The following is a 15684-nucleotide window of genomic DNA, read 5'->3' on the forward strand; positions in this document are numbered from 1 at the left end:
TTTACATGTGACCTTTTCTCAATGTTGAATTTCTGCTCTACAGCTCTGTACAGCTCACACACTTTGAGCCAGACTGGTCAGATAGGAGTGAGAGGAGGATGTAAAGGAGCAAGTGAGGGAAGAGAAACAATGACAACTACAAAAATGAATGTTACATTCAAACGAGAAGGTGAGAGGGGGTATTTAAGGAGAGAAGTCTTTGTTATTTGGATATGTTTTTTTATTTAGGCTGTGAATGAGGTTTCCTGTGTAAAAGTGTAGAGTTTAAAAAGCCGGAGGAGTTTCCGGGTCATCTTTGGACACCATACATGTATGAGGTAAAGCCGCTATCTTATAGAGGGTGAATATTACCAATTACATCGACACTGTCTTCTGTTTTCCCCCTCCTCTTCTGTCTTTTTCCTGCTATCTCTCCCTCCTTTTATAATAGTTGTACTGTTTCTTGTGAACCTTATTTTCCTGGCCCGGTCTAACCAAATTTATGCACAGTGAAAAAGATACTTGTCTCATTTCTGTTTTTTTCTTTGTTTGTTTTTTCTTTTTCTTTTTCTACATTCTGTATCTAACGGTCCACTGCTGTTTTTTAAAACTGTAATAAGCTGAGTTGATTTAATACAGTGCGTTTATGTATGAGGACCAGAGAGACTTCTGGTGAAATAAACTCAATGCGTTTGAATTGACTTTCTACACACTGTATCTGTATTCTGCCAGCAGATAGTGCTAACAGGCACTGCTCACTTCCAAGTAGTGTAGCTAGGGTGGTGTATGTTTGTGTTTTGTGTTTTTTTTTTCCCCCTGATATATATAAAAAAAAGAAACAGGACAAAGATATCATAAAGTTTGATTGCCGATATTCATGTGTTTCTATAAGTTGACTGAAAATTATGAAATGCAGAGAAATAGAGATCGAGGAGTTTAATGTGCTTCACAAAACCAGTAGATTAAACTAAATAAAGTCCTCTGCAAAGACTGGGAAAAGAGTTGTTTATCGGGTGGTTAATTTTAATAGAATAGAATAAAACTGCATTCAGCTGCTTGGCAAAAGTACATGGATATAATTTGATTTTATTTGTTTATTTATTTTATTATGTAGTAAATGTTAGGAAAAAATTCTCTCTGAGTCTCAGCCTTAACTACAGTCTACCTGATACATGTTGTGCAAAAAATATTTACGGTTCCAGGAAAAATTTGTTCACAAGCGGCGCTCCAAAGTAAGGATTTTTTTATTTTCTGGTCCTGTCTGACCAGTAATTCTGATTTTTATGTACCCTGCCACAAAAGAATGATCGGTTTTAATTTTTAGCACTGTATTTGCTAGAACTTTTTTCATTAGACGCAAGTTTTCTTTTTACATCTTTATTTTATTTTCCAAAATTAGCACCTGGAAATTAATCAGCTACAATGTAAGGCAAAACATTACACGCTTTTGCTTGTAAACAAAGGCATCTGGTGTGAAACTTACCGAAGTTTTCAGTTTTTGCAAATTTGACACTGCATCATCTGTGTTAGCCAGCTAAATAAGATCACATTGTGACAAATTAGCAGTTTGCAGCAATGTAGGATGTGACATTGATGGTGTCAAGTCTTTGAAAGATGTTAATGCATTTAGCTAGTAAATGATATCCTGAAGTATGCTTTGATATTTTTCTTTGTTGAAGTTGAATGAAATAGTTCTTAGAACTTTGGAGAGACAGAAATTCTGATCATAAAGACAACAAATGTTTTCTATTTATTTATGGAACGGTTGTGTTTGAGCTACTACTAATGGATGGATAGGCAAGTGATTTGTTGGTTAATTAGTGACCGTCTTTTTGGCTTTATTATTTTTCACCCACTGATAATGCTGCCCCAATGTCTTACAGCCACCTCTCTAACCTTCTTCATTTTATATCCTTTTTCTTTCTCACACACGCCTCTTTGATTTAATGCCATTTAAAACTTTCTAAGCTGCTCTATCAGCTGCTTTCTCTCGCCTTATAAACAGTCCTCTCTCTTTTCTGTCTTTGCAACTGTAACTCCCACGCTCTTAATGTCATTAACAGGTGCTTGTCCAAAATAGAACCCTTGCCCATACACACCATCACACACAAACATATGTGTATGTGGTTAAGTTGACTTAAAATACATGAAAAACTCACACTGAAATACACTGAAAAATGTCAAATCTGTCCATGTGTAGATAAATACTCTTGCATGAACCATCTACTTGGTGGCTGAGCTGTCATACATAGTCTCTACAACTTGATTTCATGAGCCCCAGTCCCAGTTTTCTCCACCCTTCTTTTTCTGTCTCTCTCTCTCTCTCTCTTTACATCCCTCCTTCTCCTCCTCTCTCAGCTGAGTTTCATGTATGTAGTCATCAGATCTGCACCCACACAGAACAGGTCAGGATTTCATTGCTCTCACTCAATGCACTTGCTGCACACACGCATACTTTCATAATTTAATAAAATCTGTGACACAAACCTTAAATTTCATTGAATAGTTTTACATTGAGCAGATTCTAAAAATGTTTATTTTATTATGCACTCAGGAAAATTGATTGGTAATACATTTGATAACTTTGCAAACTTGTTTTTTTTTCCTCGAAACCTAGAATTTCTAGAATGCATTGATGTACTGATATAAGTATAAACGTTTAAATTGTCTGTACACTGCTACAGGTGTAACTGATTTTGTATGTTAGCCTTTATTTAAAAAAAAAAAAATGTATTCATAATTTAGCACTTTTATTGCAGGTGTTGTCAGACATTGTGTTTGTCTTGCTATTTAATAAGATACTAACATTTAGGCAGTTACATTGGTCTGGATGTAATTTATTTTGCTGAGAGATGTTTATATATTGTTTCTGAATTCGATATCATAGACCTAATGTGTGAGTGTGGGACTGAAGCCCAGTTGCTTTAAAATGATAATTGGTTTCTTCCATTCTGACTGCCTTGACTGAGATGTGAGCCCCTTCGCTATGGGTGCAGACAGCTGGCAAAGTATAGGACATATTATAGAAGCATAATTGTTTTGAAGGTAGTTTTGACCAAGCTGGGGTAATATAAAGAGCAGAGATGGAGATGATCTTGGTGGGTTAATTATAGCCTGCCCTGTGTTAGATTTCCATGTCATGTATAGTGTTTTGACAGTGTGTTATATCTCAAATGACTGTAACTTACACAACAAAATGTGAGCCCAAAAACCATTACTGAATATCTAATTTTATATCTGCAGAACAGTTTGTAGTCGCACTGCATAATCTGTATTTGTGTATTGACTAAAGTTGAATATATGAAATTAAGTTGACATGACAATATTTTTTGTTTTAAGGTTAAAGCCTGCTATATTTATTACATGTATGTTTTTAAGAACAAGATATCGTTTATATTCTGAAAGAAGTCATTTTATGAAACAGTAAAAAAAAGTAATCTCTATTATATTTTTTAATGTATTCAGATTTTTGTGCTTAAGAAGCATTTCTTATCAATGTTAAAATGAGTTTTTTTAGGATTCTTTGATGAATAGAAAGTTACAAATCTAATTTATCTGACATTTTTTTTGTAACAATGTAAAACTCTTTATTGTCACATTTGATCAGTTTATTGCATCCTTAAAAATGCTGAATAGTAGTGTATACTTTAAAAACTTTTGCCGACAGGGCAAACATAATTAAAAAATAAACTTACTTCAAAATATATACTGTCTGAAAAGTATTAAAATGTTAAGTATATGTTGTATATATATATTTATACTATTCTAGTGTCTTGAATGTTTTAGAAAAAAATAATTATCGTTAAAATTTATTTTAATTAATATTATAATTATTATTTGTTTGTACTATATTTTATTATACAGATATAGAGATCATTTTAGCTAATTCAAAAATGTATGCTGTGGCATGTTTGTGTTTTATGCTATGATTTTGTCTATGGGCCACATGCTTGTCTCTAGCCTTGTTGTATTCTTATTGCTCCTGTGTGGGTGATTGGCCTCAGTGAGCCTTGTCTTGTAGTACTCCCTCCCTGCACGGGTACAGTGATAACAACTCTAGTCCCTCTGTCGTTTTGCCGGTCATACATGAATTAACACCTACTACTCCATCTGGCTCCTCTTTTCGCCTCCATTCTCAACAACCTTGTGTTTCATCCCTCAGTCTGTTCAGTCCACGTTAAACTCTTCCTGCTCTCGCATCTTTTTTTAGAGTAGCAGAATGGCACACACCTTGAAACTCTCTGTCCATAGATCTAATCGTTCTCTGAACACGTAATGCTGGGGTATTTATGTGACCTAATCGTGACCCATATTAACCTTCTCTGTAAGCTTACTGCCTGTTTGTTCACTCAGTAGAGGACAAAGGTATAATGTATAATTCAAGGTATTAAAGGGATAGTTCACCCAAAAATGAAAATTGTCATTTACTCAACTTCAAGCTGTTCCAAATCTGTATGTGTTTCTTTCTTCTGCTGAGTGCGCGCACACACACAAAAACTATAGATATTTTAAAGAATACTGGAAACCAAACAGTCGCTAGTCCACACTGACTTCCATAATATGTTTTTCCATACTATGGAAGTCAGTGGGGACCATCAACTGTTTGGTCAACTGGTTGTAGTTCTCTGATAAATGAAACACATACAGGTTTGGAACAACTTGAGGGTGAGTAAATGATAAGTGTTTTCATTTTTGGGTGAACTATCATTTTAACGCTGTTCTCTTTGCCACTAATTACTGGATTACTTATGACCTTAAAGAGAAATTAAAATATATATGTTATTTAATAAGTACTGTAGTATATGTAACTGTAAACTGTCTTGTTTCTATTAAAAATATCAAGGGTGTAAAAAGTTTTTTTTCCAAAGTTCTCTAAAAACAAGACGTATTGATATGCTTTTAATAATTTTAATTGTAATTTCATTAGATATTAAAAAAAATAATAATAATTATAATTTTATTTCTAAATTAAAAGATTAATTTTTTAGGCTTTTGTTGTGAATGAACAAATTCTACACAAATTACAGTAAACAAAAGAATAACAATTTCATCCTTATTGTAGTGTTTGATTTAAATTAAAACTTTAGAATTGAATTAAAATTCAAATAATTAGAAGTAGTAAGTATCTCGAATAGTTTTTCTACTCCTTTGGCAAATTATTAAAAAAAAAAAATAGTGACTAAAGGTAAAATCAATTGTAGATCTCTGACAAATTTATTTTTCAGTCCTTCTGCTATTTTCTGTGTGTTTTGAATACTAGTCTTTTTTTCTCTTTTTCTTTCTGCAGGTTCATCAAAAAGAGGAATGCATCATCTTTTCACAGCTCTATAAGGCCTCAATCCAGTGTCTGTCATCAAGTCATTCTTTTCATCTACCCATTATTCCTGTCTAGTTTGTTATCAGACCTTCTTGTGTTTGTAGACGTCAGTTAATTCCCACTCTACGCTCTTCAGAAATGACCCCCTGTCACTTGAATTTCTTGCAATCTGGATTCTTTTTAAATCACAGAACATTGTAATCATTTCCTGTTCTTTTTTTGAACCTTCTAACAATATACTTCTCTGCGTGTTTATTATCTATCTCCAGACTCTCTAGTCTCCTGTTTTTTTGCTTTAGTTATTTGTTTGTCCCCTTTCTTGACTTTGCCTCTGGGAATTTCCTCCTCTCATCTCCAAGTATTGTGGTTGCCATGTGGTCCAACTTTTTTATGCAACAGGAAGACGACGGGAGAGTAGGTACGGCGGCTTTGGGTGGAGTTGGCAGTAAGAGCGGGCGTCCAGGTAAACGGTCGAGGCCCCCTCGAATGAGTGACAGCCAAGAGGGCAAGATCAAGTTGGCATTTTTCGTTGCCCTCATAGGCGTGACTCTGACGGTACTTGGCATGGGTACAGAGTTCTGGGTGGAGTTATCCCAGCCAAAACACTCCAGGAACAACCAGACATGTGAGATGGCACATTACGGCCTTTGGAAATTTTGCGTTCGCACGTTATGGGTGACAGATATTGACCCGGAGAGAGAGAGCTGTGGACCTGCAGAACTACCTGGAGGTGAGAGTACATACTTACTCACTCACTCACTCACTCACTCACTCACTCACTCACTCACTCACTCACTCACCCACCCACTGTCTATATTCAGAACAGAATACTATTATACTTCTCACTGTTTCTGCAAATTTTTCTGTATGCCTAACTTTTGGATGAACTGCTGCATACTGTATCCCACAATGCAGTGTGCTCGAATTGTAATATGTGCTGTGAATTTTAACATCTGTTTCTTGACTTGGCTCACTATTTACATATAGTCTCTTAAGCTCACCAAGGCAAAAATACAGTAAAAATAAATACAGTTTAAAAGGACTGTTTTCTTTTTACTTTAGTCTTTAGTGTCACATGATCATTTAGAAATCATTCTAATATGCTGATTTGCTTCTCACTTATTTTAGTTATTACTTCCCACAAGAATGTTAAGCCGCAAATAAGCATATTAGAATGATTTCAGAAGGATCATGTGATAATATATCATTATGTATTATGTACATAAAAATGTGATTAAAAATGCAAAAAAAAGTTTTTATTTCCAAGATATGATACTTGTACACTACTTGATAAATTAAACATGCAGCATAATGCTTTCAAAAGCATTTCTTGTTGCATAATGCATTCTGTTTCACATACTGTTTTTAAACAGTGTAGAATTCAGTAGGCAGTAGGGGTTGAACGATACATGTATTCGTATCGAACCGTCATGGTATGGACATCTCGGTTCAGTGCATGAAGCCTTACAATGAATACTGGCAATTCACCCCCAATCCAGAAGGATTTTGAAGGGTAAAACTAATGGACACTTCGGGATCCCATGATCCCATGATGCATGATGACGGAGCCTCTGTGTGGGCATGTGATGATGATGCAGAAGGGCACTTCAAGAAACAGTTGTTTGGTCTCCTACACCCTTCAACCCTCAGAAGCTCTCACTCTGAAGGGTAAACCCTTTGAAGGGATTAGGGCATAGGGATGAGCCCTTCTGAATGGAACGCAGGGTCTGAATGCGTCTCTCACAGACTGGCAAAGGAGTATACTTTAAAGGCTGGTGCACTCAACTGTGTGAAATGGAGCTTTGTGCCCGTGTATCCTACCTCTTTCATTCTGCACAAATCGAAATATTCCATATGTGCAATGTATGCTAAACTATTATTTATTATGCAAATTATAGGCTTTGTACTTCAGTTCCAACGGTGACACAGAAGTGGGCACGCTGATGTTTGGTTCACTGTAATTTATTTTGATAAAGTACCAACTGTGCTGTCAAGTTAGCAATGCTGGAACTGATGTGTTTTGTGTGTGTGTGTGTGTGTGCGGTGCGATCACTTCAACTGTTTCCTTATACCAGCAGAATCAACTTTAAACACTTATTGTCTTAATAATAATGCATCACTGTATAAAGGTCTGCTTTTGTTTACACTCACAATGAAAACAAAACACTGTGCTTTTGTAAAATTAAGAAAACCAATAGGATGTCGCTTTCTGCCACTTGAGTTTCCTTTCTGTGAACAAATTAAGCCTGCCACAAAAATGAAACTCAGGATATAGGCTATGTTACGTGTTGCACTGTTTTTCCCCTTGTTTATCTGTAAACTAAATCAAATATATTCAAGAATTTATTCCTTGTATGTATATGTACTGCAGATTATATATATTTAACATAATGTAATAATATTTAGTATTTTCACATCTAGCTGGAAAATAAATTAATTTGTACTACTGTTCAAAATAAATGAAAAGAAACCAAGCATGGTAGATTTTTTTTTTCCCTGTTGTACCGAAATCGTATTGAACCATGACCCCCAAACCGAGGTACCTACTGAACCGTGTGACATCTGTGTACCGTTCCGCCCCTAGTAGGCAGTATGATGGTTTTATATTCTGAATGTAGTCACCATATTACAAGGCCTACCAAACCAGTATGTTGTTTGTTTGGCTCCTGGGGAATCTGGAGACTGAAATCAGGAGATAAAAAATACAAAATAATAAGGCAAAATAAGGAAATTATACAGTTTACTAAATTAATAAACACACATAATAGTTTTAGGCTTTAATCATTTAATATATTATGTGTTTTTCATGTATTGTTGGAAATGTGAGCACATTATATAGCATTCGTATATGTACGTATGTATGTATAATTGTTTTTAAAGAGACAAAGCAGCATTCAGCTCACCTCCAGTCAAACAGTGTTGTTACTAAAGCCTGTAGAGACGCAGTAATAGCTGCTTTGTTTACTGTGTTCTGGTTTGTTATATTCATCTTACCTCTCACATAACAACACGCATGAACAGAGAGCCAGGGAGTTTCATTTGCCTCAGTTTGTAAGGCCCAGAGGACCGTGATGATGTCTCTTGTAACAGTGCCACTGGTCTGACTGCCAGCTCTGTTAAGGAACAGTTCCACTCTCTACTTGTCATAACAGATCATAACATGACACCCCTTCAGCTGAGAATGCAGAACAGTAAATTTTGGGCCAAGTTTTTCCTGCCAAATTGGGAAAGATTTGGCCAATTCAGAGAAAAGGCAACTAGTTTGGTTTCTGCATCACACTTATATACTGTTAAAGGCACAATATGTAAGAATTTTTATTTTTTATGAAAATATCCAAAAACCACTAGAACAGTGTTGTATATTTTGCTGACTTGTGAACTTCATCCCAAATGTTTTGAAGAATGTTTAAATCCAGAGAAATAAGCAATTTTAACTAGTAATTGTGTCGTCTGTCAATGACGTCATAACCCCTCGATTTCTGGTTTTGTTTTGTAGAAAACATGGAAACACCAAAGACGCTTTAATATGTTTGTGTGTTTTAACAGATCGGTGACGAGTGCACAGAGTAGCATTATAACAGAACTGTCAAATGTATCTAGTATGATAAAACAGCGGTGCCCCCCCCCCACATACACCTGACTGTTTGGAGTATATCTAATATGATAAAACGCACAACTAGAAGGAGCAGAAGTGGTCAACTGTGGCAAAAATGTTAGGTGGGCTGTTTTTTCGATTCGTGTGTTTTGATCGTTAAGCTGCTTCATTCTACTACGTTATTTAATCATTAGCTCATCCATGAACATGATTTCTGCCCAAATCCTATCAGATTGCATTGGCTGTGGGGATGAAGACGACAACTCCCATGATTCCACACACTCAGTCACAGCGTCATCAAACTGCGCTACCTTATCTTTGTTTATTTTGAATACGTGCCCTCTAGCGGCAAAAAATTACATATTGTGCCTTTAATGATAACTAAAATTTCTTAATGGTTGAATGCTGCAACCCTGCCATTATATAGAGATGCATTGATTTCATTCTCAGTTATGACTTCCATGATGCATTTTTAAGAGATCTGTTCAATATTACATTTCCAGCTCTATGCTAATCATATCTAGTGCAGCTCACAGCAGTGACCTTATTTGAATGTGCGTGTGTGTGCCCAAGTACATGTATTTAAATTAGGCTGACAAAATAATTTAGTACATTATTATATTTATTTAAACATTAGTATTTTTTACATTTATGTAAATATATAAAACATTTAAATTATTTGTCTTATTATAAAACATGAAATAATATAAAACAATAAGCATATTTAATCATACCCTTTGACAACTACGGAAATAATAGTGTGCACATGAAAAGGATTTTTAACTTCTTTTAACTTGACAAAGTCTTTTAAAACGTGACTTTCATGGTGAGATATGCTAGAAAAAGCCACAATATACAACAAAATGGACAAAAACATGACTGCGATTCATGTGTACCTAAAAAACAGCATAGATGGGAAATGTGTTATGTGTGACCCTGAATCAACTTTGAACGAATTGACAAAATATGGATTGCTGTGGACTGTAGGTCAGTAATTGGTTTATGTTCACTGATGTGAAAATAAAACTAACAATATATTGACTTCTAAAAACACTTTATTTATGTCTAGTTAAAGCTTACAATGATAGCTTAGAATAATGTTTGAATTTTTTCAGTATGAGGGCTTTTCTCAGCAAATATTTGTATATGCAATTATTTGTGACTAACTCAATGAATTAATTATAATTGTTTTTAAAATATGATAAAAAATGTAAAAGCACTTAAAATCTCAAAAATTAAAAAGATGTGTGTATATGTATGATTATATTTTTTTTTTATATCTATTTATGACTATATGCAAATTTGTAGTGAACACTGATCATTTTCAATTGAAAGGTGAAAGTTATGGAAAAGATGGTCGTGGTAAAAGTGGAAAGGTAAGTGTTTTATTGTAAGTGGTTTATTTGAAGTGTGTATGCTGGAGTCTTTCTGGTGTAAGTTTAGTGTAGATGAGTGAAAAAAATGGAAATGTCAGAAGACAACACACAAGCTGCAGAGGACAAGAGAGAGGGAATGTGGATTTGATGTTGTATATATTAACCTGAGTATGTTCTTCCTTTATCAGCCCTTCGTCCTCTCTTTCCATCTGCCTCACTCTCGTTTCCTCCCTCTCCATCTGCCTCGTTCTCTCTGTCTCTCTTGTTCTTTCAGTGCCATATGTGAGAGGGCTGCTCTGTGTCCTCGGCACATTAATACACAATGACCCTCACAGGGCTTACAGAGAGCTCAAGTGCCTTTTTTTGTTTTTCTGACTGGTCTATATTCTTCACCTTTACTGTCTCATTCTTTCTCTCACTGTCTTCTTTTTCGCCCTCAGAATCAAACTGCACATACTTTAAATTCTACACTTCTGGAGAGAATGCTGTCATATTTAAGAAAACAACAGAAAAAGGTAAGTTCTTCCTGTATAGTCTGCTCTCTTTCCTCTCTGCCATCTATGTGCTCTCTTGTCTATTCATTCTCTCCTTCCACGCGGCTTCTCTCATTGAAAATCAGTCATGTGTTTCTGTCTCCTCCCCCTGCTCTGTGTCTCTCCATCTCTCCACATCCCATACTGTGTACATGCACAAGAATTCATCATACTCAAGCTCTCTTTCTTGTTCAAATCATATTTCAGTTTTCAAGTGCATTGGGATAATTCTTGAATATCCCAACAAAATATATGCCCAAAGCTCTGGTTAGGGCGTTTAAAGGTATAGTTCACCAAAAAAAGAAAAGACACTCCTGTTATAATTTACTCACCATGTTGTTCCAAATCTGTATAACTCTTTATTTCTATTGAAAACAAAAGGAGACATATTGAAGAATGTAATGTAATTTTTTCATGCAATTTCAATCAAACAATGATGCAAAAGCATTAAAACCTGTAAAAGTGGTCCATATGCTATATTTCATGTCTTCTGAATTCATACGATAGCTTTGTGTGAAACAGACTGAAGTTTAAGTTATTATTCACTAAAAATCTCAACATTTTCTCTGTATAAAACAGCATTTTACTGTATAAAATCAGTTAACTGAATTAGTGTTCCAGGTCAGTTTGAAATCATTCACTCTTGTATTATAAACTGGCTTGCATGATTAATCGGAAAGACCTGATTCAAGAGAACAATTGGTTGATGAAACAGATATCACAAGTTCTCACCAAGCATGTCGGAGACTTACAACAGATGTCAAGAATTTTAGTGAATAATGACTTAATTTTTAGTCTGTTGCTCACATGAAGCTCATGTCTTGGAATATAGCATAACTTTCGTGATACCACTTGAGCTAATGGTGTTCTTGTATCTCAGCTGGTAGACCTTAATGATGGCAACATAAAAATGATTTACTGCTTAAAATTAAGATTGAACCTCATTGAACACCTTTGGGATGAGCTGGAATGCTGAATTTGTGCCAGATCCCAAAATTGGTCCCTGACCTCACTAATGCTCTTCTGTCTGAATGGGAGGAAAATCCCTTCAGCCATGTTCCAGCATCAAGTCGAAAGCCTTCCTAGAAGTGTGCAAGCTGTTAGAGAGGGGCATTAATGCCAGTGGTTTTGAAATTAAATGCTCAACAAAAACAGTAGGGTTTAGTTGACCGCATATGTGTGGCTATATTGTTTAACGATGGAGAATTTTGTATTAGAACAAATATGACTCAGGGTTTGCTTTGTTTCTCTTGTAGGTTTGCATATAGCAGGTGCAATGTTGGCTTTATTCAGTTTGTTTCTGATGATCATGGGCTCTGTGTGTATCACTATGTCTCTCAGTAAGAGTGTGCCCTTCTTCCTCAAGCCTGCTACTACCTGCTTCATCTTCTCAGGTACCTTTTAAACACCTCTTAACTGCATTCAGTGACTTTAAAAGACACCAGTATCTGCAGTAAATCTAAAAAGTAGTGATGGAGGAGGCTCAGTTTTATTGAAGCTTCCTGGGGATTAGCAATGGTCAAGCACAGTGTGTCCCATTGTTGAGATTCTGAGCTTAAACCTCAATCATCTCATAGTCAGGCATCTCAAGAAATACAGCTGTGAACAGTGTCACTTCACTAATCATGTGTAATCGCTCCTATTTATTTTGAGTTTGAGGTATATAATAAGAAAATATTGCAGAAACTGATGTCCCTGATGTACTCACGGTGAAGTTCTTTTTCGTTCTTCACTTGAACGAGGTGAGACAGCAGTGAGAAATTAGCAGTTGATTAGCATCTGATCATAGCCATGTGATGTTTGCACCAGCTCTGCAATTCAGCACTCCAGTCAAGTCATGTGACATTTATTTATACAGCACTTTATACAATAGATTGCTTTAAAGCAAGCAGATTTATGGTATTAAACATAGTAAAAAATAGTGTCACTCCCAACTAGAATTACAACCTCTATTACTACTATAAAGCAGCTCTTCAGTGTTCATGTTTTCGCTCAAGTCTGACCTCAACGAAGTGAACTTTTAATGAGTCACTTAAAAAAAAAAAAAAACCTTCAGTCTCACAACTTTACACATTTGAATCAGACTCAAGTTGATTTTTGTTGAATTGTTACTAACTTCATAAGTAACTCCCTCACTGAACCGCAAGTCATGAAAATGAAGAAAGCGCTACTGTGATGTGTACTTAACTTGACTTCATTAAAAACAGAGATTTGTTAGAATCAATTAATAGTTGCATTTCAAGAAAACATTTAAATATTGTAAACAAACAAAAAAATGTATGCTCAAAAAAGCAACAGTTTGCATCAATCTTTCTGAGTTGAAATGAATGGAGTTCATTTTTAGTAAAAAAAAAAAAAAAAAGAAAGAAAACATTTTCATTAAGTTAATAAATGGTATGTTTTATATGATGTTTATGTGTTTGTTTAATATTTTGCTCATCAAAACAATTTTACAACTTAAAAGATTTATTTAAATCAATAATTTAGTATATGTTAACTTGCAGCCTTGCATTTAAGTTATTTAAACAGCCACAAATATTCTTCCAAAATGCAATGATATTTTTATGACTAAATACAGTGAAGATCACTAGAGTATCAAATTGGAGCTAATTTACATTAAATGTACCTATATAACTTTAACTGTCGGCATATAGTGACTGCTGTGCCCTGCTATGTACTGTGGAGCGCTTCTGAAAAAATCTTTTATAATTTGTCAACTACATATGTAATTCTGCTCCTAATAGTTTCATGTTGAATCCAAATAGGTGACCCATTCATTTAAATAAAATGACCTTTTATCTCCACTTTCCCCAGGTATCCTGGTCTTCTTGTCCATCATAATTTTCCACCAGTCAGTGCTGGCGTTATTGGCAAGCGATCACAGTTTCCCTCTCCATCACGAGTTGTCCTGGTCAGTGGCATGTCTTGGCTCGGCTGGGGCCATTCTCATTTTTGGAGGGCTTATATTCCTGTTGCTCTCCCTCCCCTCCAACCCCCTGGAGAAATGTTTTCGTCAGCAGAGCAGTAGTGATGCCTAGCTGTCAGGGGGACTGCCCGTGAATTAAGTAGCACAAGACATTTTATACTCTTAAGCTGTTTGTGGAGATTAACTGATGTTATAAAGGACTCTCAAAAGCTAATGTTCATAATGTTTTGCAAGAACTAGCATTAGTTTGCTTATCAATAGGATTATAGACCTTAATGCTCATACACCGACTCTGAAATTTGAACTGATATTTCTATGATGGTTATGTACATAAAATCAGTGACCAACAGATCTGTTTACTGTCTTTAAAGGCTTCATTTACACCACATGTTGTGCTGTTATGCATTGTCCCTGTGCATTGGTATAAGAAACCTTATTTGATTACTAGGCATATAATACTGACTTATCAGGTATCTGTGGGTTAAAAGTGTACTTTTATTTTTATGGAAAAACAGGCCATCCTATCAATGCTAAAGGCCCGTTCACACCAAGTGTCATTAGTGTCAGATAACATTCTGCTTATTAAAAGAGCATGTGCGCTTTAGTCGTACGCCGCCTTAAATGCTTGAGCTCTTTAAAGTTGAGTGGACTCTGATTAGCTGTCAGTGTTTTTATCATTCATCAGCTAGAAAAAAAATCATTATGAAAACGATTCCAGCAATATTGTTCCTCTGTGGCATTATTGTTATAGCTGTGGTGTGGAATTCTCTATTCTCTTAGAATTACAATGATTATTAAAACTTTACAGTTATCATTTATACAGTTACCATTATATTTATTCTTGGTGCAAACAGGCCTTTAAAATAATTTCAACTAATAACTAGCCTTTGAAGTTGGTTTGTGCTAGTAAGTGATGGCTTGTGAACCATCATAGCCTTGCTGTTTAATAGCAAAACTTGTCAGGTGAGCTTCATTGACCAGAAGTATCTTTTTGTTGAAGCTGGTTGACCAACAAAGTTTTGCTAGTGAGGCTAGTTATAAAAGCAAACGGGGACATCAGCACACTAGCATCACAACACATGCTTGTGACCAGCTACAGTGATCCTAAAATGTAACACTTTTGGAAACATTTAAAAATGTGAAAGTAATTGTTTAATAATATATCAATTGTTTTATGAAGCTTGCAAGTTTTTTATTTACTTGGGAAGTGTCCGTGTACCACCTTTCTTTAAAATAAATTATACTTGGTTTAGAAATCAGCAGACTTGATATCATAGATTTCAATGCATAGATTTGGGACGGTTTATTTATATAAATATAAAATGTTGCTTAATACTATACATATGAAGCAGATGTGTTTCTATTGTGTGTATGATAATGATGTATGAAATCTATTGATGTGGATGATACAGACTCACTGTTGAGCCACATTTTTATATAAATACTGTGTGTTTATATTGTACTCCAGCTTTTCTTTAGACACATCCCTAATACTTAAGACACTGTCCTTCACTAAACTTTCTTCTTTCTTTCATGTATGTTCGTCACTTGGTTGTTTATGTCATTCTCTATTTGTCACGCTCTTTCTCGTTCGCTAGTTTTGCTTGAGGATTAAATCTCTTTCACCTAAGACAGTCTCCTGAACTCCTTCCCTCTCGTTTCTTAATCTCACTCCTTCTCTTTTGCCACTCGCTCTGTCTAAAATTAGCGCATTGCTCATCTAAGCACATCAAGTTGAAGTGGATGAGAAATATTATCCTAGAATGTCAACTATGCCCCCCCTCGACGTTCTCTCTCGATGTTGATCGCTCTTGGATGTCTCAGAGGGTTTGGGTGGAGCTGCTGTTTCGCTGCGTCTGCTGTCCCGTTCCTTCTCTCTCACCCGAGTGTTTGTTAATGCAGTGCCAGTACATCTGGGAAGTGAGGAAAGGTCTGAGCCTCAGTAATCTGCATGTCTT

At 35.5% G+C, this 15684-nt stretch overlaps 1 protein-coding gene across 2 annotated transcripts; it reads left to right on the plus strand.

Moving 5' to 3' along the window:
• Nucleotides 1–43: 43 nt before the first annotated feature.
• LOC109055293 (voltage-dependent calcium channel gamma-6 subunit-like) lies at nt 44–15356 on the plus strand. Of its 2 annotated transcripts, none has more exons than XM_019072523.2 (5): nt 44–169; nt 5267–6026; nt 10708–10782; nt 12057–12194; nt 13615–15356. In XM_019072523.2, exons 2-5 carry the CDS (start codon nt 5669–5671, stop codon nt 13836–13838), a joined length of 795 nt encoding a protein of 264 aa, XP_018928068.1. In that variant the 5' UTR covers nt 44–169; nt 5267–5668; the 3' UTR covers nt 13839–15356. The 2 variants fall into 2 exon arrangements, with proteins under 2 accessions (XP_018928068.1, XP_018928071.1); XM_019072526.2 differs by lacking the exon at nt 44–169 and adding an exon at nt 1095–2384.
• The last annotated feature ends 328 nt before the right edge of the window (nt 15357–15684 follow it).

Source organism: Cyprinus carpio, chromosome A16 (assembly GCF_018340385.1).
Source record: "Cyprinus carpio isolate SPL01 chromosome A16, ASM1834038v1, whole genome shotgun sequence".
Taxonomy (NCBI): Eukaryota; Metazoa; Chordata; class Actinopteri; order Cypriniformes; family Cyprinidae; genus Cyprinus; species Cyprinus carpio.